The 17,983-nt window shown below is 38.2% G+C and overlaps 1 protein-coding gene across 8 annotated transcripts in view; it reads left to right on the top strand.

The window, feature by feature from the left end:
- Nucleotides 1–17,983, top strand: part of VPS13D (vacuolar protein sorting 13 homolog D) — a 97,631-nt gene that overhangs the window by 31,456 nt on the left and 48,192 nt on the right. For 4 of the 8 annotated variants that reach the window (XR_008434535.1, XM_053962571.1, XM_053962572.1 and 1 more), the window contains 20 exons: nt 117–191; nt 899–1,102; nt 1,551–1,640; nt 2,673–2,813; nt 4,008–4,130; nt 4,773–4,847; nt 7,099–7,204; nt 7,530–7,682; nt 8,273–8,408; nt 9,384–9,431; nt 10,195–10,345; nt 10,989–11,199; nt 12,306–12,553; nt 13,204–13,395; nt 13,956–14,082; nt 14,549–14,691; nt 15,537–15,667; nt 16,539–16,714; nt 16,830–16,953; nt 17,531–17,766. Coding sequence is in view for 7 of the 8 variants with exons in the window: in XM_053962571.1 (XP_053818546.1) it covers nt 117–191; nt 899–1,102; nt 1,551–1,640; nt 2,673–2,813; nt 4,008–4,130; nt 4,773–4,847; nt 7,099–7,204; nt 7,530–7,682; nt 8,273–8,408; nt 9,384–9,431; nt 10,195–10,345; nt 10,989–11,199; nt 12,306–12,553; nt 13,204–13,395; nt 13,956–14,082; nt 14,549–14,691; nt 15,537–15,667; nt 16,539–16,714; nt 16,830–16,953; nt 17,531–17,766 (2,890 nt within the window). In the remaining variant the exon portion in view is untranslated. The remainder of the gene's footprint in view (nt 1–116; nt 192–898; nt 1,103–1,550; nt 1,641–2,672; nt 2,814–4,007; nt 4,131–4,772; nt 4,848–7,098; nt 7,205–7,529; nt 7,683–8,272; nt 8,409–9,383; nt 9,432–10,194; nt 10,346–10,988; nt 11,200–12,305; nt 12,554–13,203; nt 13,396–13,955; nt 14,083–14,548; nt 14,692–15,536; nt 15,668–16,538; nt 16,715–16,829; nt 16,954–17,530; nt 17,767–17,983) is intronic. The other 4 variants (XM_053962573.1, XM_053962575.1, XM_053962576.1 and 1 more) reach the window with 2 other exon arrangements.

The following is a 17,983-nucleotide window of genomic DNA, read 5'->3' on the forward strand; positions in this document are numbered from 1 at the left end:
AGTTGCAATCTTAAACAAACAAGCCCCCATTTTTTGTACAGATGTATCTTGATTTTAGAAATGAAAATAAGTAGATAACTGTCAAGGATTTATGCCTGGTTAACTGTTAATTCCAGAAGTCCAGCTGGCTCGCCTCCAGGAGCTGGGATTCAGCATGGAAGATTGTCGTAAAGCTCTTTTGATCTGCCAAGGTAACATCAGATATTCTTAGCAGGGGTTTGCACATTGTTCATATTACCTTAATTGCAATTAAGTAAAGCCTTTAGACTGTCAGGTTATGCACAGGCACTGTTTCCTTCTTTAGAACATCTTTGGCTCTGTGCTGGCCTGTAGTCTTAGACATTCTTTTTCCCTGTTGTGCTACTGTGTAAAATCCACCCCCCAAGGATTCTTTCTGCCCTTTGGGATGTCATGTGTGGGGTGCATTAGAGAATTTTTGTTTGGGAGTTTTGGTTGTGTTCAGGTTGGTAATTTTTATGGTGCGCCAATTTCTTGCTATTCTACATCTCTTCCTCTTGAGAGCACGTGTTTTCATCTCTCCCTTTAAAAATCATATTTCTCTAGTTCTACATGCAGTACATGAAAAGGAAGCAAAGCTTTACACAAGTGATTCTTTTTTCCTTCAGCACTATCATACTTCCCACCTTATATATTGGCATGCATAATGTTACAGATTTTTATTGCATTTGCAAACTTCAAAACACATTTCTTACTCTTAGGCTATACCAATGTCTTTATAATCTCCTCATATTTATGTTACAAAATAGAGCATATTCAAGTATTGTTGAGAATATTTTCTTAAGAGAGAGGGAGTTAGTTTTCTTCTATATGATTTTTACTAAGTACATGTCTTTGAGAAAGTAGATGATGATTGATTGGTTGTTTGCTTTTATCTAAGGTGACTTGAAAAAAGCAGCAAGTTGGTTGTTTAAGAATGCTGAACCTCTGAAATCAGTTTCCCAGACTTCTGGTCGAGATAGCCAAGGGATTGTGCCTTTCCAGTTCATCTCTGGAGTGGAAATAAAGGCAGAAAGTATCTGCATCTGCTTTATAGATGACTGCATGGACTGTGATGTTCCCCTGGCTGAAATAACATTTTCATGTGAGTATCTGGTTCTGCCTTGGCATAAAATGATTGTCAGTTCTGGGTGTGTTCAGCATCATGCTCTTGTTTGTCAGGACCTGTCAAATTTCAACTGACAGTGTCTTGGTGGTGGTTGTGTGGGATATTGGGGGTTCCTTTTTCTTTATTTCTGTTTGGGTTAAGTTTTGGTTTTAAGATTGCAGTCTTTGTAGGGTTAAGATTCTGGTTTCCCCTTTTTACATCACATAACAAATGAAATCTGTCCTGAGCAGAATCATAGGGAGGCTCTGTATTGTAAGGTGTGGCTGTCTGCAAATGTTATTAGAAGAGTATTATGATAAGCTTTTTGTACCATTTCAGTTTAAAAGACAAGACAAAACCTTCCATTGCTTACTTGACCGTTCACAAAATCAGGAAGCTTGATTGTTTTGCATTAGTTTAAATTTCACTTTTTTTTTTCCCACAGGTTTGAATTTTCTCCAGCATTTGAGAACCAGCCCTGAAGGCTACGCTCATTTTACCCTCTCTGGAGATTATTACAACCGTGAGCTTTCAGGTGAAATACCTAGGGGGTTGTTGTTTTCTTATTTAAGTTCAGGAAACAACCTTTCCTACCACAGGAGCCTGAAGTTTACCCACTATGAAATGCCTCTAAGGGAATAGGGAAAGGTTGATTTTTGGGACTGTGTGTGTGAGACAGTGTGATCCTAGACAGGATATTCTGATTTGAGATCATTTGGAGGGATGTGGAAAGTGGAGATTTGGCAGATATCAAAGTGGCACTCAGGTTTTCAAATGGAATTGCATAAAATGGTTATCCAGCAAAATAACAGTTTTATAAAAAGCTGCCTCTGCATTCTCTTCTCTCTTCTCTTTAATTGTTTGGTGGATTCAGTTTATTATGTATTTCAGGAAGGAAAATCATGTGCAGGCAGGTGATTAGGCTGAAGAACAAAGGATTAACATAAGAAGACGATCACAATTTATGTTTTAGATGCAAAAAAGAAAGGCCTCAATACAGGCCAGATACTGACAAAAGAAATAATCTAGTTGTGTGGGCTTTTTTAACTTAGAAACTAAATTTCTAAATTTCACTGGTGACAAGCACTCAGGAATTATCTGTCGATAACAAGGGTATTTTTTGGTTTTAAAAAATTCTTTGTTTTTAAAAATACATAGGGTGATTTTTTTAATAGCTTCTAGACCTTTATCTTTTGAGATACTGAATAATTGCCAACTTAATGTATAATTGTGTGAAAATCATTTGCAAAGCTATTTGAGAGCTTAATTCCAGCTAGCTTAAATATAGAGCAGTAGTTGCCTTCTAGTGCTTCAATTGGAAGTAAGATATTTCTGCAAGACCCTACATACAGTATACATGGTCTAAATGGAGGAGCTGGACCAAACTTGTATTAGGTATTAAATTAAATCCATAGGCTTGCGGCTTCATCTTGAATACAGATTAAAAGTAAGGATCTAATTATGAAAGTTGCATTATTAAATATGTCAAGAGCATTCCAGTGGAGGCCGTGGAAGCCAGTGTGGCCTCCATGAGTGTGGCAAAGATGATGGTTTGTGTTTCCCTCAGGTTGGGAGCCATTTATTGAGCCGTGGCCGTGCTCGGTGTCTTGGCAACAAGAAGCTTCCAGCCGCCTCCAGCCTTCCCGCCTGAAGCTGGAAGTGAAGGCCAAACCACGCCTGGATATAAACATTACCTCTGTTCTCATAGGTATGTGGGAATATTCCCTGAGAGCAGCACTCTGCAGTCTGGTTTTCACTACTGAAAATGACAGACACCTTTAATTAAAGTGCTGCTGGCATCCCGTGGAGGAAGTGGGATTGGCCCAAGTCCCTCCATACTTTCCAGGATACCGTACCAGGTGTGTGTTTAGGCAGCCTATGTTCCATCAGATGTTGTGAAAGTGTAAAGACATGAGCTGCATATGTTAGAGGTTAGTAGGAATTCTTTCTTTGGTCATATGAATTCTATCAGATTTGTATAGTATTTGAAATTTATTTTTAATCAGAAGCAGGCTTTCATCTAAAGCTTTCTGTACTTCATAGGGCTTAAAAATATTTTGATAAGCTCATCATTTTTCAGCACATTGACAGGTGTAGTGGGGAGCTACTCATTTCTCTTCTTCAGTCTCTGAGCACCTGAGCTGTTGATGACCCACATTTGGAAATCAAAATATTTTGTTTGTCAGTAACTCCAATTTCATGTGAGCTTCTGCATTGTGGGGTTCCAATTGTGTGCCTTTCCCAGGAATATTCTTGCTCATTCAGAATTATTTGGTGGGCACAGTAAAAAAAAATGCCATCAGCTGAGCTTGTAGATGTAACAGAAAAGCCCTCCTTGGTCTTTCTCTCCCCAGGAGAACCTGGGGGGTTGTTAGAAAGAGGGGGAACAGGGTGGGAGGAGGAGAAGCAAATCAATGATTCCTAAGATAGTGCTTTTTAAAAGCAGTGATAATATGTTGTGAGGCTGGTTTGTGATTAATGTTGTGCCAGAGGACTCAATTGGTGTCTTGATATTTATGCAAGAATGTGTATATGCCTCTTAAAACAAAGCAAACCCCAAAACCCCTAGGAAGTAGTTCTAGCATGAAAATATTTAAGGTTAATTGCCTCGGCAGGGAGAGCTCTTAGATTGACATAGGAGTATCTTAAGAACATGAAATTCCACTGATGGTTTTTTTAAAAAATAAAAATCTTAGGGATATATATATTTTTTTAAGACACTGCTGTGATTTTATGAGCTGTTGTTTGTCTTTAACTTATGTAACTCGGAGAAAAAGCAGCGAAATGCAACTTCTGCTGTTAAAGTGAAGTAACTTGAGTGTGATGAATTGAACACACTTTCCAATGACTTTGTTTACTGCCACCTTGAAGACACTGGCTGTCTGTGCTTACATTCCTCTAGAGCAATACACATGTACCAAGCAGTCCTGGATGGAAGATTACTGTAAACAGGACAAAGAAGTGAATGTAATCAGCTCAGAAGACTGGATGGGTTCTTCGGTGGATCCCCCATGTTTTGGGCAGAGTATGTTGGTCATTAATCACACTTTATTTGAAACAGACCTGACACACACACGATCATCTGTCTAATGTATTACAAACAAAAGTATTTTGACTTCACAGAATACAGTGATTTGTTAGATATGTTTGGCAAAAAAAAAAAAAAAAAGACAAAAAAGCTGTTTTCTGTTCAATTATGTTCAATTATTTTAAAACAAAAAGCTTTCTGGGTGCTTAGCTTTGATTAAGAGCTTTGCACTGCTAGTTCTGCTTCCTTTCTGTCTGCCACGCTCAGTTAATGAGTGACTCTCATGTCAAGGATTAAATCAGAGTGTTGATTTTTGGCTGTGTGCAGTTCAGAGAGGATCTTTTTCTTTCTGTACCCCAAAGACCTAAATATATGAGTTTCCGGAAAAAAATACTTTTTTCTTTGTAAAATAATCACCTGAGTAATAGCTCTCGATGTGTGGCAGGTCTTTTCAGATTATTTTCTCCCAGAGTTCCTTCTGAAACAAATTTTATCAATTCAAATGCCAGCTTAGTGTAAGCAAACAAATAGAGACTCATAACTGCATGATGTGTATCTTCCCTTATGCATGCAGGGGAAGATCTACTTGTATTTGTGTGGATTTTCTTACCTGCTGACTTTGTCTTTCCTGTCTGCCAGGCCTCCCTCTTGTCTACCTTAGAACTAGGAGTACAGCCAGTTTGACTAACCTAGAGCATCAGATCTATGCTAGAGGTACTGTACAGCACACAGACACCAAAAGGTGGTTTTCTTCTTTGGAAGGCTCTTGCACAATAAATACTGTGCTGTATGTGGGACTTGCTGGTAGATTGGCCTCTATATTTAAAAATAATCAAAACTGAAAAACCCTCAAGCCAAACAATACAACAGCTACTTTTCTTTAATCTGATAAATTTAGTATTTCATCGTGTCATTCTCTGGGTTCTTCAGGAAAGAGTGGAGAAATATAACCCAATGTAGGAAAACTGTGAGGAAGGCTGTGTGAATTATTGACTATTCAGTGTCCCTCTTCTAGAGGGAGAATACAGTGGGATTACCAATAGCATAATAATATCTCAATATTTAATTTGTAGTCTAAAAATATCCACCATTATGTTCAATATACATATTTATGCCTAATTTAGCATATGTAGGTACTTAAATCTTTCAGATACTTTAGAAGCACAGGCTGTTTTCAGTAAGCATTAGGAAGTAAAGCATTCCTAATAAATAATTCGTTAATTTGTTTGAGTTCTATTTGACAGGACAGGTTTTGGGCAAAACCATGCAGTATAAAGTAAGATTTTTCATTTTTTGACATTATGGAAGACAAATAGCATACTTCATAAATATATAGCCCTATAGAAAAGTTAATGGATGGGAGGACAGAAAACTTTCTAGAAATCTACATCTGTTTCCTGTTCAAGTCCCATTAGAAATATTTTCTCTGAGTTTAAAGAAAAAACAAAATGGAAAATTTTGGATTTATTTTTCGGAAATATTTTCTGTGGTTTCTTTTCCCCCAAAATCAAACAAGTGGCAAAACATCTAATATTCATTGCTTGGCTTTTAGTAGAGTTTGCAGCTAAATTACTAAATTAATTATTAAAAAGTTCTCCTGGTAATGATAGTCTTTTTTTTCAGGCAGTAGTCTCAAAATACAACTTTTACATTTCTTTTGAAAATCAGGCCATAGTCCCAAAAATCCTTTTATAGAAGTCCTCAAAGATAAACTGGCAATAGATTAAACACCAGAGTAAAAGTTCATTTGGCTTCTTGTCTGAATTTGCAGAACCTGGGCTAGCCAAAACATTATATAAACTGAAACTCAACACTAAAAACATGTATTTGCTTTTGGCAAAAATCAGAGTTTTGATTTTCAAGGATTTCATCTTCTTGCTATTTAATTGGAAATAACTTTCTCTGTAAGCTTTAGATCAGATTTAAGTCTCCATGGACAATGTGAGGGTACATAGGGATTTGTTGATCTGACAGAAAGTTGTCTGTCATGATCCGTAACTCCTTCAAAAACTTTCCTGCCCTCCCCAAATCACCCCTGGAAACCTTGGAATGAAACCTTGCCTCTGGAAACCTTTTGGAGTGACTTCAAATCAGGCCTGGGGAAGAGATTTCTGTCTTACCTTTTCCTTAAGCAGCTGATTTATTGTGTGTGCCTTCTTTCCACTTCTCTCATACCAAAGATGTTGTGCATTGAGGTAGCAGCCATTTATTTTCCTTTTAAAGTAAGTTACTGGACTTTGACAGGGTTTTTTTCTGTGTCCAAACTCAGTAAGTATTTTCACAGATTTCATGCACTGCAGTGTGGAACATGAGGGTAGCATTTGTGTGCCTGTTAGAAATTTGTGCTTAGAAAAAGTTGAACATGGGAGAAGTATCTTCTGGTGTTTTGCTGTCCCAGCAGTTTAACAAAACCAGATTGCCTTTGGTTGCTCTCAAATTATTTTCCATATTTCAGTAGGCTTTATCCTGTATAGGGAAAATACTTCCACTTATTCAGGCTTTGACAATAAAAGTCCCTTTAAAGGGAATACTGGCTAACCCTGTATTTGTCACATTAAATACAGCATAAATCTTAATTATAAGTGAATGTGTGTTTAGTATTTCATGAGCATTTGCATGCACATAAAAGGTTTCTGATTATGCTTGAGTTTTTAGTTAGATTTTCTACATGTTGGGTGTAACTGAAGGCATAGTATTTTATAAGACTTGATATAAAGAAACAGAATAACATGTAGATTAAGCTCAGTTCCAAGGGGGATTGATGTAGGGGAAGAATGTCTGTTAGTTTTGTTCCGTTTCTGTAGCAGTTGCTAATTGTAAAAAATTTTGTAGATAATCTGATGTCCTGTTTCTTTGTTTTTAGTTAGTGCAGGTTGTGGTTCTCCAGCCATGTATCTCATCCCACATAAACATCTGATGAATGTTTCTCATGGGCATTCAGACAAGTCTGTGTTCTGTTTTGTAGCTGAAATGAAGACCCCAAAGCGCAGGCAGCCGTTTGTCCCCTTTGCTCTGAGGAATCACACTGGGTGCACTCTCTGGTTTGCCACCCTGACTACAACCCCAACCCGGTAAGGAGCTCTTTGGGGATCACTTCAGACACATTTGTGTGGCTCCTCTTCCACGTCAGCCAATCTCTGCTGGTTCAGTGCTTTTGTTTCGCAGACACATGTAGGCAGCTCCCAGTTTTACTCAGTTAAGAGCCTCTTCTTTGACACAGAGATAGTTTTATTGTTAAACAAAAAAGGTTTTTTTTTTTCAAGAGACCTAGCAGAATGTGGAAACCAGTCAAGTACATTCATGGCATGCATATGTTCACTGCAGGACTGAGGAAGACTAAAAAGCACTTGCAACTTGAAGTAATCATTTTGTAAAATGCTGTGATTCTCTTCACAGGGCTGCGCTGTCTCATAGTGGGAGTCCAGGTGTTGTTCCTGAGGAAAACGGGACGTTGCTGGGTGATGCCCATAATGTCAGTGAATGGCAAGAGGTTATCACTGGGGAAGAGGTTCCGTTTGAGTTTGAAACCAGAGGGAAACTCAGACACAGGTGAAGGGACCAGGCCATGAGGTGTTCTGACAGTCTCCTATGTGGAACACACAGGTTCACAGTTGTGAGGGCACTGGCAGGTGTCACATTAAAAGTGGATTTCTGTAAAATCTACTGTTAATGTTTAGTTTCTATTTTTAATATCCTATATGGAGTGAAATTATAATTTCTCTGGTAAAGCAGCAACTAGTGCTGTTGTGGCAGCTATTCCTATATGTGAGTTGGATCATTGTAAGCTTTTAGAAGGACTTGGGGGCTTCAGTTACAAATCAATGTCCTTTATTTTAAAGGACTTATTGGGGCAGTGTTGGTTGTTATCAGAGGTAAGGACTAGAGTTTGTTAACAAATATGTAGCACGCTTTTATATTTGCAACATAGTTATGTGTCTGTGTGTTCCTTGGGAAAGGTGGAGTAATTAAACATAAAATCAGGTCCATCTATCTGTGAAATGGGAAAACTCTTGAGATTTTTTTAATGCTTCAGTAGGATTCTTTAAATAGAATCCAGGGGATGTTTTTGGTTTTAACTGTTTGGTATTTAGTCTGTATAATAATGCTTAATAGTAATTTAACTTGATCTAACCTGGTAGGCACACACATGATCTAAGGATTCATCAGTTGCAAGTGAGAGTAAATGGCTGGGAAGAAGTGAGTCCGGTGTCCGTAGACAAAGTTGGAACATATTTCCGATATGCTGCACCAGATAAGAATTCCTCCTCTTCTACTGTAAGTTCTGATTTTGAGTGTTTTAAAAGAAAATTAGGAGTAATGATGTCTGCAAGATTTTGATCTAAAAGCATCTGCTGTATGAGATTGTCCTCTTTCCAGTTAGCCTGGACTGGGAGAGCTTGGAGATGCTGGGTTCCTAACTGTGTAACCAAGCCAGAGCCAGAGCAGTCAGCATTCAATCTGTGCTTGGCAGGCAGAGCTTCCAGGGCCAGAATGAATGTATTAGTGACAGGCCATGCACTTGTGGAGACTGAGCTTTAAATCAGCCCAGCATTTCAGCAGCTACTTTTATTTCTTTTATTGCAGGAATGCTTTTCATGTATTTAATTTGCTTAAAATAAACAACACTGGCAATTTCCTGTAAGCCTAGAGATTGGTTTTTAAGTATGTTGCTCTGCAGACAAAATGTACTTGTCATGAAGGGAAAATGCAGTTGTAATAATCAGCAGGCTGGCATTTGGTGGAGGCTCACTAATAAAAATGGTCTTGTGGATTTCAAGACTATATTTTGAGACTAGCTACTGGAAGTTGTTGAGCACTGGGCAATAGGAGGTTGAGATCTTTTTGATATGAAGCACAATTTAATTTAATGCTGGTGACAAGAGCCAGTGGTCTCTTACTTGAATTTTCTGATACTTTTATATTGAAGCATAAAAATTATAATCTCTCTGTAATTTGAATATTGAAGGAAAATGATGCAAATTATGAGATTATCATAAATTAATGAGAACTCGCAACATCTCCTGCAGACATTTTCTTTACAACAAGCCCTCTTTAAGCTTCATTTTTTTGCAAAGCAGTATTACAAACAGGCTTTGCTAATCCAGTTCTGACATGATTCCAAGCTGTACTGAAGATCAGAAACACAAAGTGATGAAAGTTTATTCTTCTGTGGTAAAGTTCTGTTTTAAAGCTGAGAGCAGTGTCTTAAAAGTTGAACTACTTTAACCTTCTTGTTTACTTTCCTCTCAGCTTGGAAGCCCAATAAGTAGAACAAATATAATACATCCACAAGTCTATGTGAGTATATATTTTCTTTTTTTTTTTTGAGAGCTACTTAAGTAAGAGTAGGGAAACTCTACAAGTGAACTGGCTTTCCCATCCTTCTAGAACCTTTTCAATAGAAAGGAAAGAAAATTTAAGCAAACAAAATGCACTTTCAAATCAGAACAAATATTTATGATTTACCATTCCTCACCAGTATAAATGTTTGAAAAATGGGTTTTAAATTCCAGTATATAAATTCTAGTATGTAAACATATACTAAATGTTGTTTTCAGGATCAAAGTGGCAATGACTTTGTGCAGTGTAGAAGGTAAAACACCACAGCAGAAGGGCAGCTATGAATGAACAAAGTATGAATATGCTAAGAAAGCTCCAACTTATTTTTCAGTTTTGACAGATAGGAATGATGAGTGACTGGTAATTATATGAGGCTTAGACTGCAAACTCCATGGATTCATTAAATAATGTAATAGTGAGATGGTGTATAAAGTTCTTCTCTTAGGATCCATATTGCTCTTATTTGAACTTGGATTATTTTGAGAAAGATAATAGAGTTACTGGTATGTGGAATTGCTTTTTCATAATTTTACTGTGCTTTGAGGAAGAGGTACAGGATTATAAACCACCATCATTAAACTATTTATACACCTTATGAGTCGCACATAGTTGGACTCAATTGGCAAATTTTTCTCCAGCAGTTAGTGCTTCATAATGGAGGTGTCCCTCTGCTAGATATATTCATTACCTGAGCTTTTTAATGCTTTTAAATATCTTCCAGTTTTCTTCATTGCCTCCAGTTCGTGTGGTGTTTGAAGTCACCATGGAGGGGAGTGCCCGGAAGGTGATAACAGTGCGCTCAGCCTTGATGCTGAAGAACAAGCTGGAAATTCCAATGGAACTGCGCCTGGACAGTCCTTCTGCCCCTGACAGTAAGTGCTGTGCACTCCTGTGACCCATATTCCTATAGCATTCCCTATACACTGTGGGGAGTTCAGCTGTCTCCCCAAGAAGATTCACCACTGTCTGTAATGCTTCACACCAGAATAGACCTCCCTGGACAGGATATGGGTCATGTTAAGACAAAGACAGTCAACAAGAGATAGAGAGCCCAGCAGGATATTCAGTTACTGTTCAGATAAACAAGGAAAACTGAGACTCTGTAAAGACTTAATCTTATTTCTGTATGTAGCAAAGTTGTCTCTTTAGCAGCAATCTAGAGGGTTTTGGTGTTACCATGCAAAGGTTTAGTGTAGAAATCTAATGATACATTGATAATGTACCCAAAAGGTTTGAAGAATTAAGTTTTTTGAAACAAGCATTTTCACTAAAGAATTTGAGTTACCAGCAAGTTTTTAGGCTGTTTCAGATTTACACACTGAAATTAGTCTGCTGCCAGATTGTTAATAGAGCTAAAAATAACAGATTGGGTTTTGAAACATGCATAAAGCAGGAAGTGATTTACATTAAAATTAAACATATTGTGTTAAAAATTTGAGACTTACTACTTCAAAATTTTATGGTTTTCAATAAAGGAGCCTCTTTTGATATGTGTGTTTTCTTCTCTGGTTGCAGAGCCTGTAGTCCTTCCAGCAGTTATGCCAGGAGATTCCTTTGCTATTCCATTGCATCTCACATCCTGGCGTTTGCAAGCCAGGCCCAAAGGAATGGGAGCCTTCTTCTGTAAGGCTCCTATTCACTGGACTAATGTCCAGAAGGCAGCAGAGGTGTGCAGCAGCAAGAGGGAGTGTCATTCCATGGAGTCCGAAAACAGCCGATTCTTCAGGTAATTAAAGCCTAGCTCTTTTTCTGTAAGCTCTGAGAGATGAAATCCTGTGAAAGTAAATAACAGGAAAGAAAATGCTTAGAGATGAAATCTGCTGCAGTTTAGTGGGATGTTTTATTGGGTCTGTTGAATAGTGAGAAAGCAGTGAAATGTAGCTGCTCTGTTTCTGCAGGGCTCCTTGAAGCTCCTCTGACAGTCCCTGTTAAACCTCTGACAATACAAAGCACACTATGAATATTTACTGTAAAAAAAACAAAATTCATAAAATAGAATGTGAACTTGCATTAAACTAACTGCTCAGTCTCACTTAGGATAATGAGTGGTTTTCCAAAAGAGTGTTCACAAATATTCATTCTTTGTCCTCAATGTCCTCTGCTTGGTTTTGAGGCCAAAAATGTCTCTGCATAGTGAGGACTCAATGGAATTTTATAGTTTGCTGATATGATTGATTTAGGGCTGCTCTGAATTTAGGAAATACTAGGATAGAGATTATGGAAATTGTGTCAGGAAATGACCTTTGCACACTATATAGTTATTGCTGTATGTCAGTTTCATAGTTCATTTCCTAATATGCTGTTTTTTAATGTATCACAGGGAGCAAAATAAACAAATTATTTAAAATGAAGGTTTACCAATTCAATTTTTCAACTTAACTATTGAACAACTGAAATGTCAAGTGGTTAGAGCAAGGATATATCTGCTGGGATTCAGCATTTATGTTTAAGAACATGATTATAATTTAATGGTTAAAAATCTCTTTTTAGTAGCAGTTAAGAACATGCTTTTGCAAGTTTATGGAAGTTGATTTTAAAGGTGGTAATCTCTAATAGCCATTTTCTGTTAGGTTTCTGAATAGACCAATTTTTGGGAAACTAACTTTAGTCTTTGATTAACATCAGAAAACTCAAGTTCTCTTAATGTCAGACATAAATACTAAATACCTTATAATAACTTACAAAGTGAATTTGTGGAGAACAACTCTAAATGCTGTTTTGCTTTTAAATCCTGAAGTTAGAGTATCTTTGAGGACTTAGTGCAATACAGAAAGATGGGGTATAATTGTTCTGTCCAATTCATTGATTTCTCACATGTGTCATCATTCCCAGGTTTTGTGTGGCTATAAAGAAAGAAAATTACCCAGATTACATGCCTTCCAGCATATTCTCTGACAGTGCTAAGCAGATTTTCAGGCAGCCTGGGCATACCATTTATCTCCTGCCAACGGTGGTAATCTGCAATCTGCTGCCCTGTGAGCTGGAGTTCTACGTGAAGGGTTTGCCCATCAGTGGGACACTGAAGCCTGGCAAAGAGGCCGCCTTGCACACGGCTGACACAGCCCAGAACATTGAGCTGGGTAAGGCTCCTGCTCAGGGACCATTTGCTGCTCCTCTCTGTACCACCAGGAAACCTGTTCTGCAAGGAACAGAATGGAAAAACAGAAAAATAGAAAGCATTTAAATGATGATTTCATTGAGTTGCCGAGCTTCTTATTTTTAATGAAGTGAACACATTAAAAAAAAAAAAAGCAACCCAGTATTGCCATCATTCCTCCTGGTTTGTCAGCTGTCACTTAGAATGTTCCTTGTTCAGTTCTTGTTTTCCTGAGAGCGGAAACTGGAGAGAACAGTGGTAAAGAGGGGAATAAATCAAATAAGCTCCTAATATTTTGGGTGGTTTTGCTCTTTTCTTTTTGACGGAAATAATTGGTGTTGAGAGTGTATGTGAGTTACACAACACAGGCTAGACCTGTAATGCCTAAAGCAATAATTAGCCCTAAGCAGGGTCCTTTGCAGAACTTGTTTTGCTGTTTGTGACTTAAATTGAGGCATTTCTTCATGAGGTCCGAGTTTACTATACTGGGCAGATATAAAATTTGATTAGAGTGAGCTCTATGTAATATTAAGGGAGATCAAGTTATGTGAAACACCAGCTTAAGTGTTTATCAAAAACTCGTGTTTGTGTGGATGATGTTTTATTTTGCTCTTCTTTTCTTTTGTTTCATAGGGGTATTGCTAGAAAACTTCCCAATCTGCAAAGAGCTGTTGATTCCTCCAGGAACACAAAACTACATGGTGCGGATGCGATTGTACGATGCCAATAAACGGCTGCTAAATCTGACCATACGGATTGTGTGTCGTGCTGAAGGCTCTCTAAAAATACTAATTTCAGCTCCATATTGGTTAATCAACAAAACAGGCAAGTTCTGTTGTAACCATGAAGTGGGAAATAAGGATTTCCTGTAGTATTTTGATTTGCTTTCTAGCCAAATAAAGCGTTCAAATGCTACTTAAGAGGAATAAAGGTTGTAAGAATTTATATTTTTAGTAGTGCCAGCAGCTACTGTTTGGTGCATGTTACAGCAGATAACTTAGACATTGGGTTGCTGTATTAAAGATTTTCAAACATAAGCTGTTGTACCTCTCAATAAATCAATATAGATTAGATCACTGTTAAAATTTGTGGTTTTCAAAGACTGAAATGCCTTGAGAAGGCAGCAGTCTGAATTGCAGTGAGTCTGTGTGAACTTCCACTGGCACTTTCAGGTCTGCACGGACCAGTCTCATGACCTGCAGCTGTGAACAGCTGTTTTAAGAAGAATAAGGAGAACTTGAGGGAGAATACATGCACAGTAATGGCTAAAATACTACAACAAAAATATCTTGGGTTCCTTAATTTGAAATTTTTGCAGTTCTCATTTTAATTTGTACAAAGGTGATGTGTAGTTTAATACTCTTTTTTTCTGTGTTCACTTAAAGGATTGCCACTTATCTTCAGACAAGATAATGCAAAAACAGATGCAGCTGGTCAGTTTGAGGAGCATGAGCTTGCTAGAAGCCTCAGCCCACTGCTGTTCTGCTATGCTGATAAAGAGCAGCCAAACTTGTAAGTAAGAAGGGCAATCAGGAGGAAATTTACAAAGGTGAAAGTATTAAGATGACCTGTGAAGTGATTAAGTTTTTTAATACTGTGTTGAGCATACTGGATTCTTAAACATTTCCTACTGAAAGCTCCTTGGTTGGCCAATTCTGTTGTATCTCTATTTATTCCAAATTTTAATTTTTTTTTTATTTCAAAGATAAAAAACACACAAATGTTATCGTGATTAATCAATCTGGAAATTGCCAAGCTTTTTACAGGACATGGCCATTGACTCTTTACCAGTGTGTTGAAAGGGCTTATGGCAGAAATGCAGAATGAGTCACTCAGTAAGAGATCTATGATGGCTTCAAATGCTTCTACATCCAGACACAGATGTTCTTTTTCTGTCTGGGCATGTGTTTGATCATCCTGTTGCTACCTGATCCTTCATTTAAATTACTAAACCTCTGTGTTTTCTTCTTACCCGTAGTTGTACAATGCGGGTTGGAAAAGGAATCCATCCTGAAGGTATGCCTGGCTGGTGCCAGGGTTTCTCCCTGGATGGTGGTAGTGGTGTCAGAGCCCTCAAGGTGATCCAGCATGGAAACCGGCCAGGCCTCATCTACAACATTGGTAGGTGCTGATGGGAACACTGGAAAACCCTGTGGAACTCTTGGTGAGATACAATGTCAGTGACACAAGAAACAGAGCAATTGCAGCAGGGAAATGTAACTTCTTAAAGGCTTTTGAGGGTCCAGAGAAAACCATTAAACAAAATATAGTGTTCTAAGTATTTCTATATCTTTGTTTTGAACTTTATTAGCTTAAAAATTAGCTTTCAGTTATTTTTAATTTTACATGTCATCATTGAGTGTAAATAACTACATTGTCAAACTATTCTGTCTGCTTCTGTGCTTTTATTCCCCCTGTATTCTAATTCCAAGTACATTCTAAATCCCATGACATTACTCTGATTATTTTGAGTGTCTGTGTACTGTAACTGTTCAGCCATGTGCTGCTTCTCTGGGTTTTGCTTGGTGGTGCCTGCATAGGCTGATGTGCAGGAGTGCAGCTTCTGGATTCCTTGTGCTCCTGGTGTACATAAAATACAAGCAGGTTTTAGTTTTGAATTAAATGAGAGTCTGGAAGTTACTCCTCAGTGATTATCAAGGTATTTTTCATATGTTTAAAAATGAAATAATTACTTGCATTGATAAACTTGTGACTGGGAATTGTTTTTGGGTTTTTATCTTCAGTTGTCTTCAGTATCAAAGTTGTACTTGAGAAACAGAGGGTAACAGATGGCATAAGGTTACATTTACTGTTTAAAATAATGTTCCAGTGCAAGGCAGTTCTATGGCACAAAGGCTTCATCTCGGGAACCCAAGAAAGAACTTAGGTTCTCTGAAATATACTGTGGGAGCTGTCTTTTCCTTTTGTAAATAATAGCTATATTTTCACTTTGTTTTTATTACTAGGTATTGATGTTAAAAAAGGCAGAGGCCGTTACATTGACACCTGCATGGTCACCTTTGCTCCCCGGTATCTGTTAGACAATAAATCAAGCTACAGACTGGCCTTTGTTCAGCGGGAATTTGCCCGAGGTCAGGTAAGAAGCTTCCTGCTTGTGACTTTTTAGTACAGCATTGTCCTGGTTGAGGGCAAATTTGGGTGAAAACCTCTGAAGGGGTTCCTCTAGAAAGCAGATTCAAGTGGCTCTCCCTCAACTGGTTAGGGAAAATATTTCCTTGGAGAAAAGTGGAAAAAAACTGTTTAATAGGCAAAGCATTCACCAGCACAAAAAATTAACAATACTGAACAATAAAACCTCTTGCTGCTCCAAAAGAGATGGCAAACTCAGAAAGTCCCCTCCATGGGCTGTAGCTTGAGTCACTCAGTCTCTTATCAGTCCCTCTGGCACTGGAAATGCTGGTGAGAGCTGCCAGTACTCTTCTGGGTGTTCAGTCCAGAGCAGGTTTAAACAGGTCTGAAGTAAAAGAAAAATCACAGTCCAGGGAACTTCTCTGCCTCAGCTAGATAAAAACTAACTAAAAGCAAAGGAGAGCTCTGTCCTGCTGTCTGTCCATCCGCAGGCAACACAGTCCAGGAGGAGGAATGTGGAGGAGTGAGTGCACTTACTGATAACAAACTCCACTCTTCTTCTTCCCCCCCCACTTTGCTCTCAGAGCCAGTCTTTAAGGGTGCAAAACTTGGTTCTGGGCTAAGCAGATGAATGGGGAGACGAGCATCAAAAAGTCACCCCAGGACTGTACTTAGTCACAGCATCTGCTCACCAAGCAGAACAGACATTGTTCTTGAAAGTATTGTTGGCTGGTTATGAGGATCTTTCTTATTCTTCCAATAGCAGCATCCACCTGACAGAAGAATGCCTGTGTTTGTATTTTAGAGGTGTATAGGCTAACAGTGAATTTTTCAGTGCTGGGATGATTTACCAATTATTTACCAATTTCTGTTCCTAGGGAACATCCAATCCTGATGGCTACATCTCCACCCTGCCTGGTTCCAGTGTTGTGTTCCACTGGCCACGGAATGATTATGATCAGCTGTTGTGTGTGAGGCTGATGGATGTCCCAAACTGCATTTGGTCCGGGGGCTTTGAAGTCAACAAGAACAATTCGTTCCACATTAATATGAGGTAGCTGTGACCTGTAAATCTTCTGCAGCTTCTGTGTTTTGATAGAAGCAGCTGTTTAACACTGCAGATAATGCAGATTAGAAGTTTACATGTCTTGTACTATGATCTTCTTCAGGGACACCCTGGGAAAATGTTATTTCTTAAGAGTAGAAATTACCCTTCAAGGAGCCACGTATCGCATTGCGTTCAGCGACACCGACCAGTTACCGCCACCTTTCCGCATTGACAATTTCTCCAAGGTAAAAGAACCAAGCCCTGTATTTTTTCCTTTTTTAGTAAAAAAAGTAATTCTTCTGTATTTGTTAGAAGTGGAAGATGACTAACTTGTGTAATGAAATAAAATGGGAGTCTGTGTATTTGTCTGCAATAATTGTAATTTTCTGAAGTTCTAGTTAAAATTGGTAGTACACAGCTATGTCATCTTTTTCAAATAATAGTGGTAGCATTGTGGCTTTCATGAGTGCTTTACAAGTCTTACAAGGAAGAGAAGTATTACCAATAAGAGGGATGGTATTTAATCTGTTCTAGTCTTGTAATTTAGATTACCAGGGTTTGAGATGCTCCATGCACCTGCAGACATTTTGAACCACAGATTATAGATAAAAGCAAAGATGATGTTTATCATCCCTTTAAGAGTCTCTTTACTTAAGACCTGAATGGAAGAATATACATATGGAAATGATTGTGGGGGGAAATAAAGAAATGATCTGAGCATGTTCCAGTCATCAGCTCCTGGTAAATGAGCAAATGATAGCAAAAAGTCTGTCTGATGAACAATTCCTGTATGACCAAACTCCTCTTTCCTGACTGTTGCAGGTCCCAGTTGTGTTTAAGCAGCACGGGGTGGTGGAGCCCAGGCTGTCCACTGATGTGAAGCCCATGACCTCTCTGGATTACGCATGGGATGAGCCAGTCCTGCCTCCCTTCATCACACTGACAGTGAAAGGAGCAGGCTCCTCAGAAGTTGTCTGCTGCATGAATGACTTCCAAGACAGCAAACAACTTTACTATGAAAACTTCATCTATATTGCTGCTACATATACTTTCTCAGGGTAATTCTTGATATCTTTGATGGAAATACTTCTAACGTTCACATTAAGGTTTCATTAATTAATATTAAATTATTTTTCTCTTTATGGTTAAAGAGAAGTTTTTCACATGGAGTTAAACTTTTGTCTACCTTGTAGCTAGCAGAAGAAATGCCAAATTCAGAAGGTGTCTGGCTGTTAGTAATTATGTATTTTACCTCATTTGGACATAGTACCTTGC

Source organism: Vidua chalybeata, chromosome 22 (genome assembly GCF_026979565.1).
Source record: "Vidua chalybeata isolate OUT-0048 chromosome 22, bVidCha1 merged haplotype, whole genome shotgun sequence".
Taxonomy (NCBI): Eukaryota; Metazoa; Chordata; class Aves; order Passeriformes; family Viduidae; genus Vidua; species Vidua chalybeata.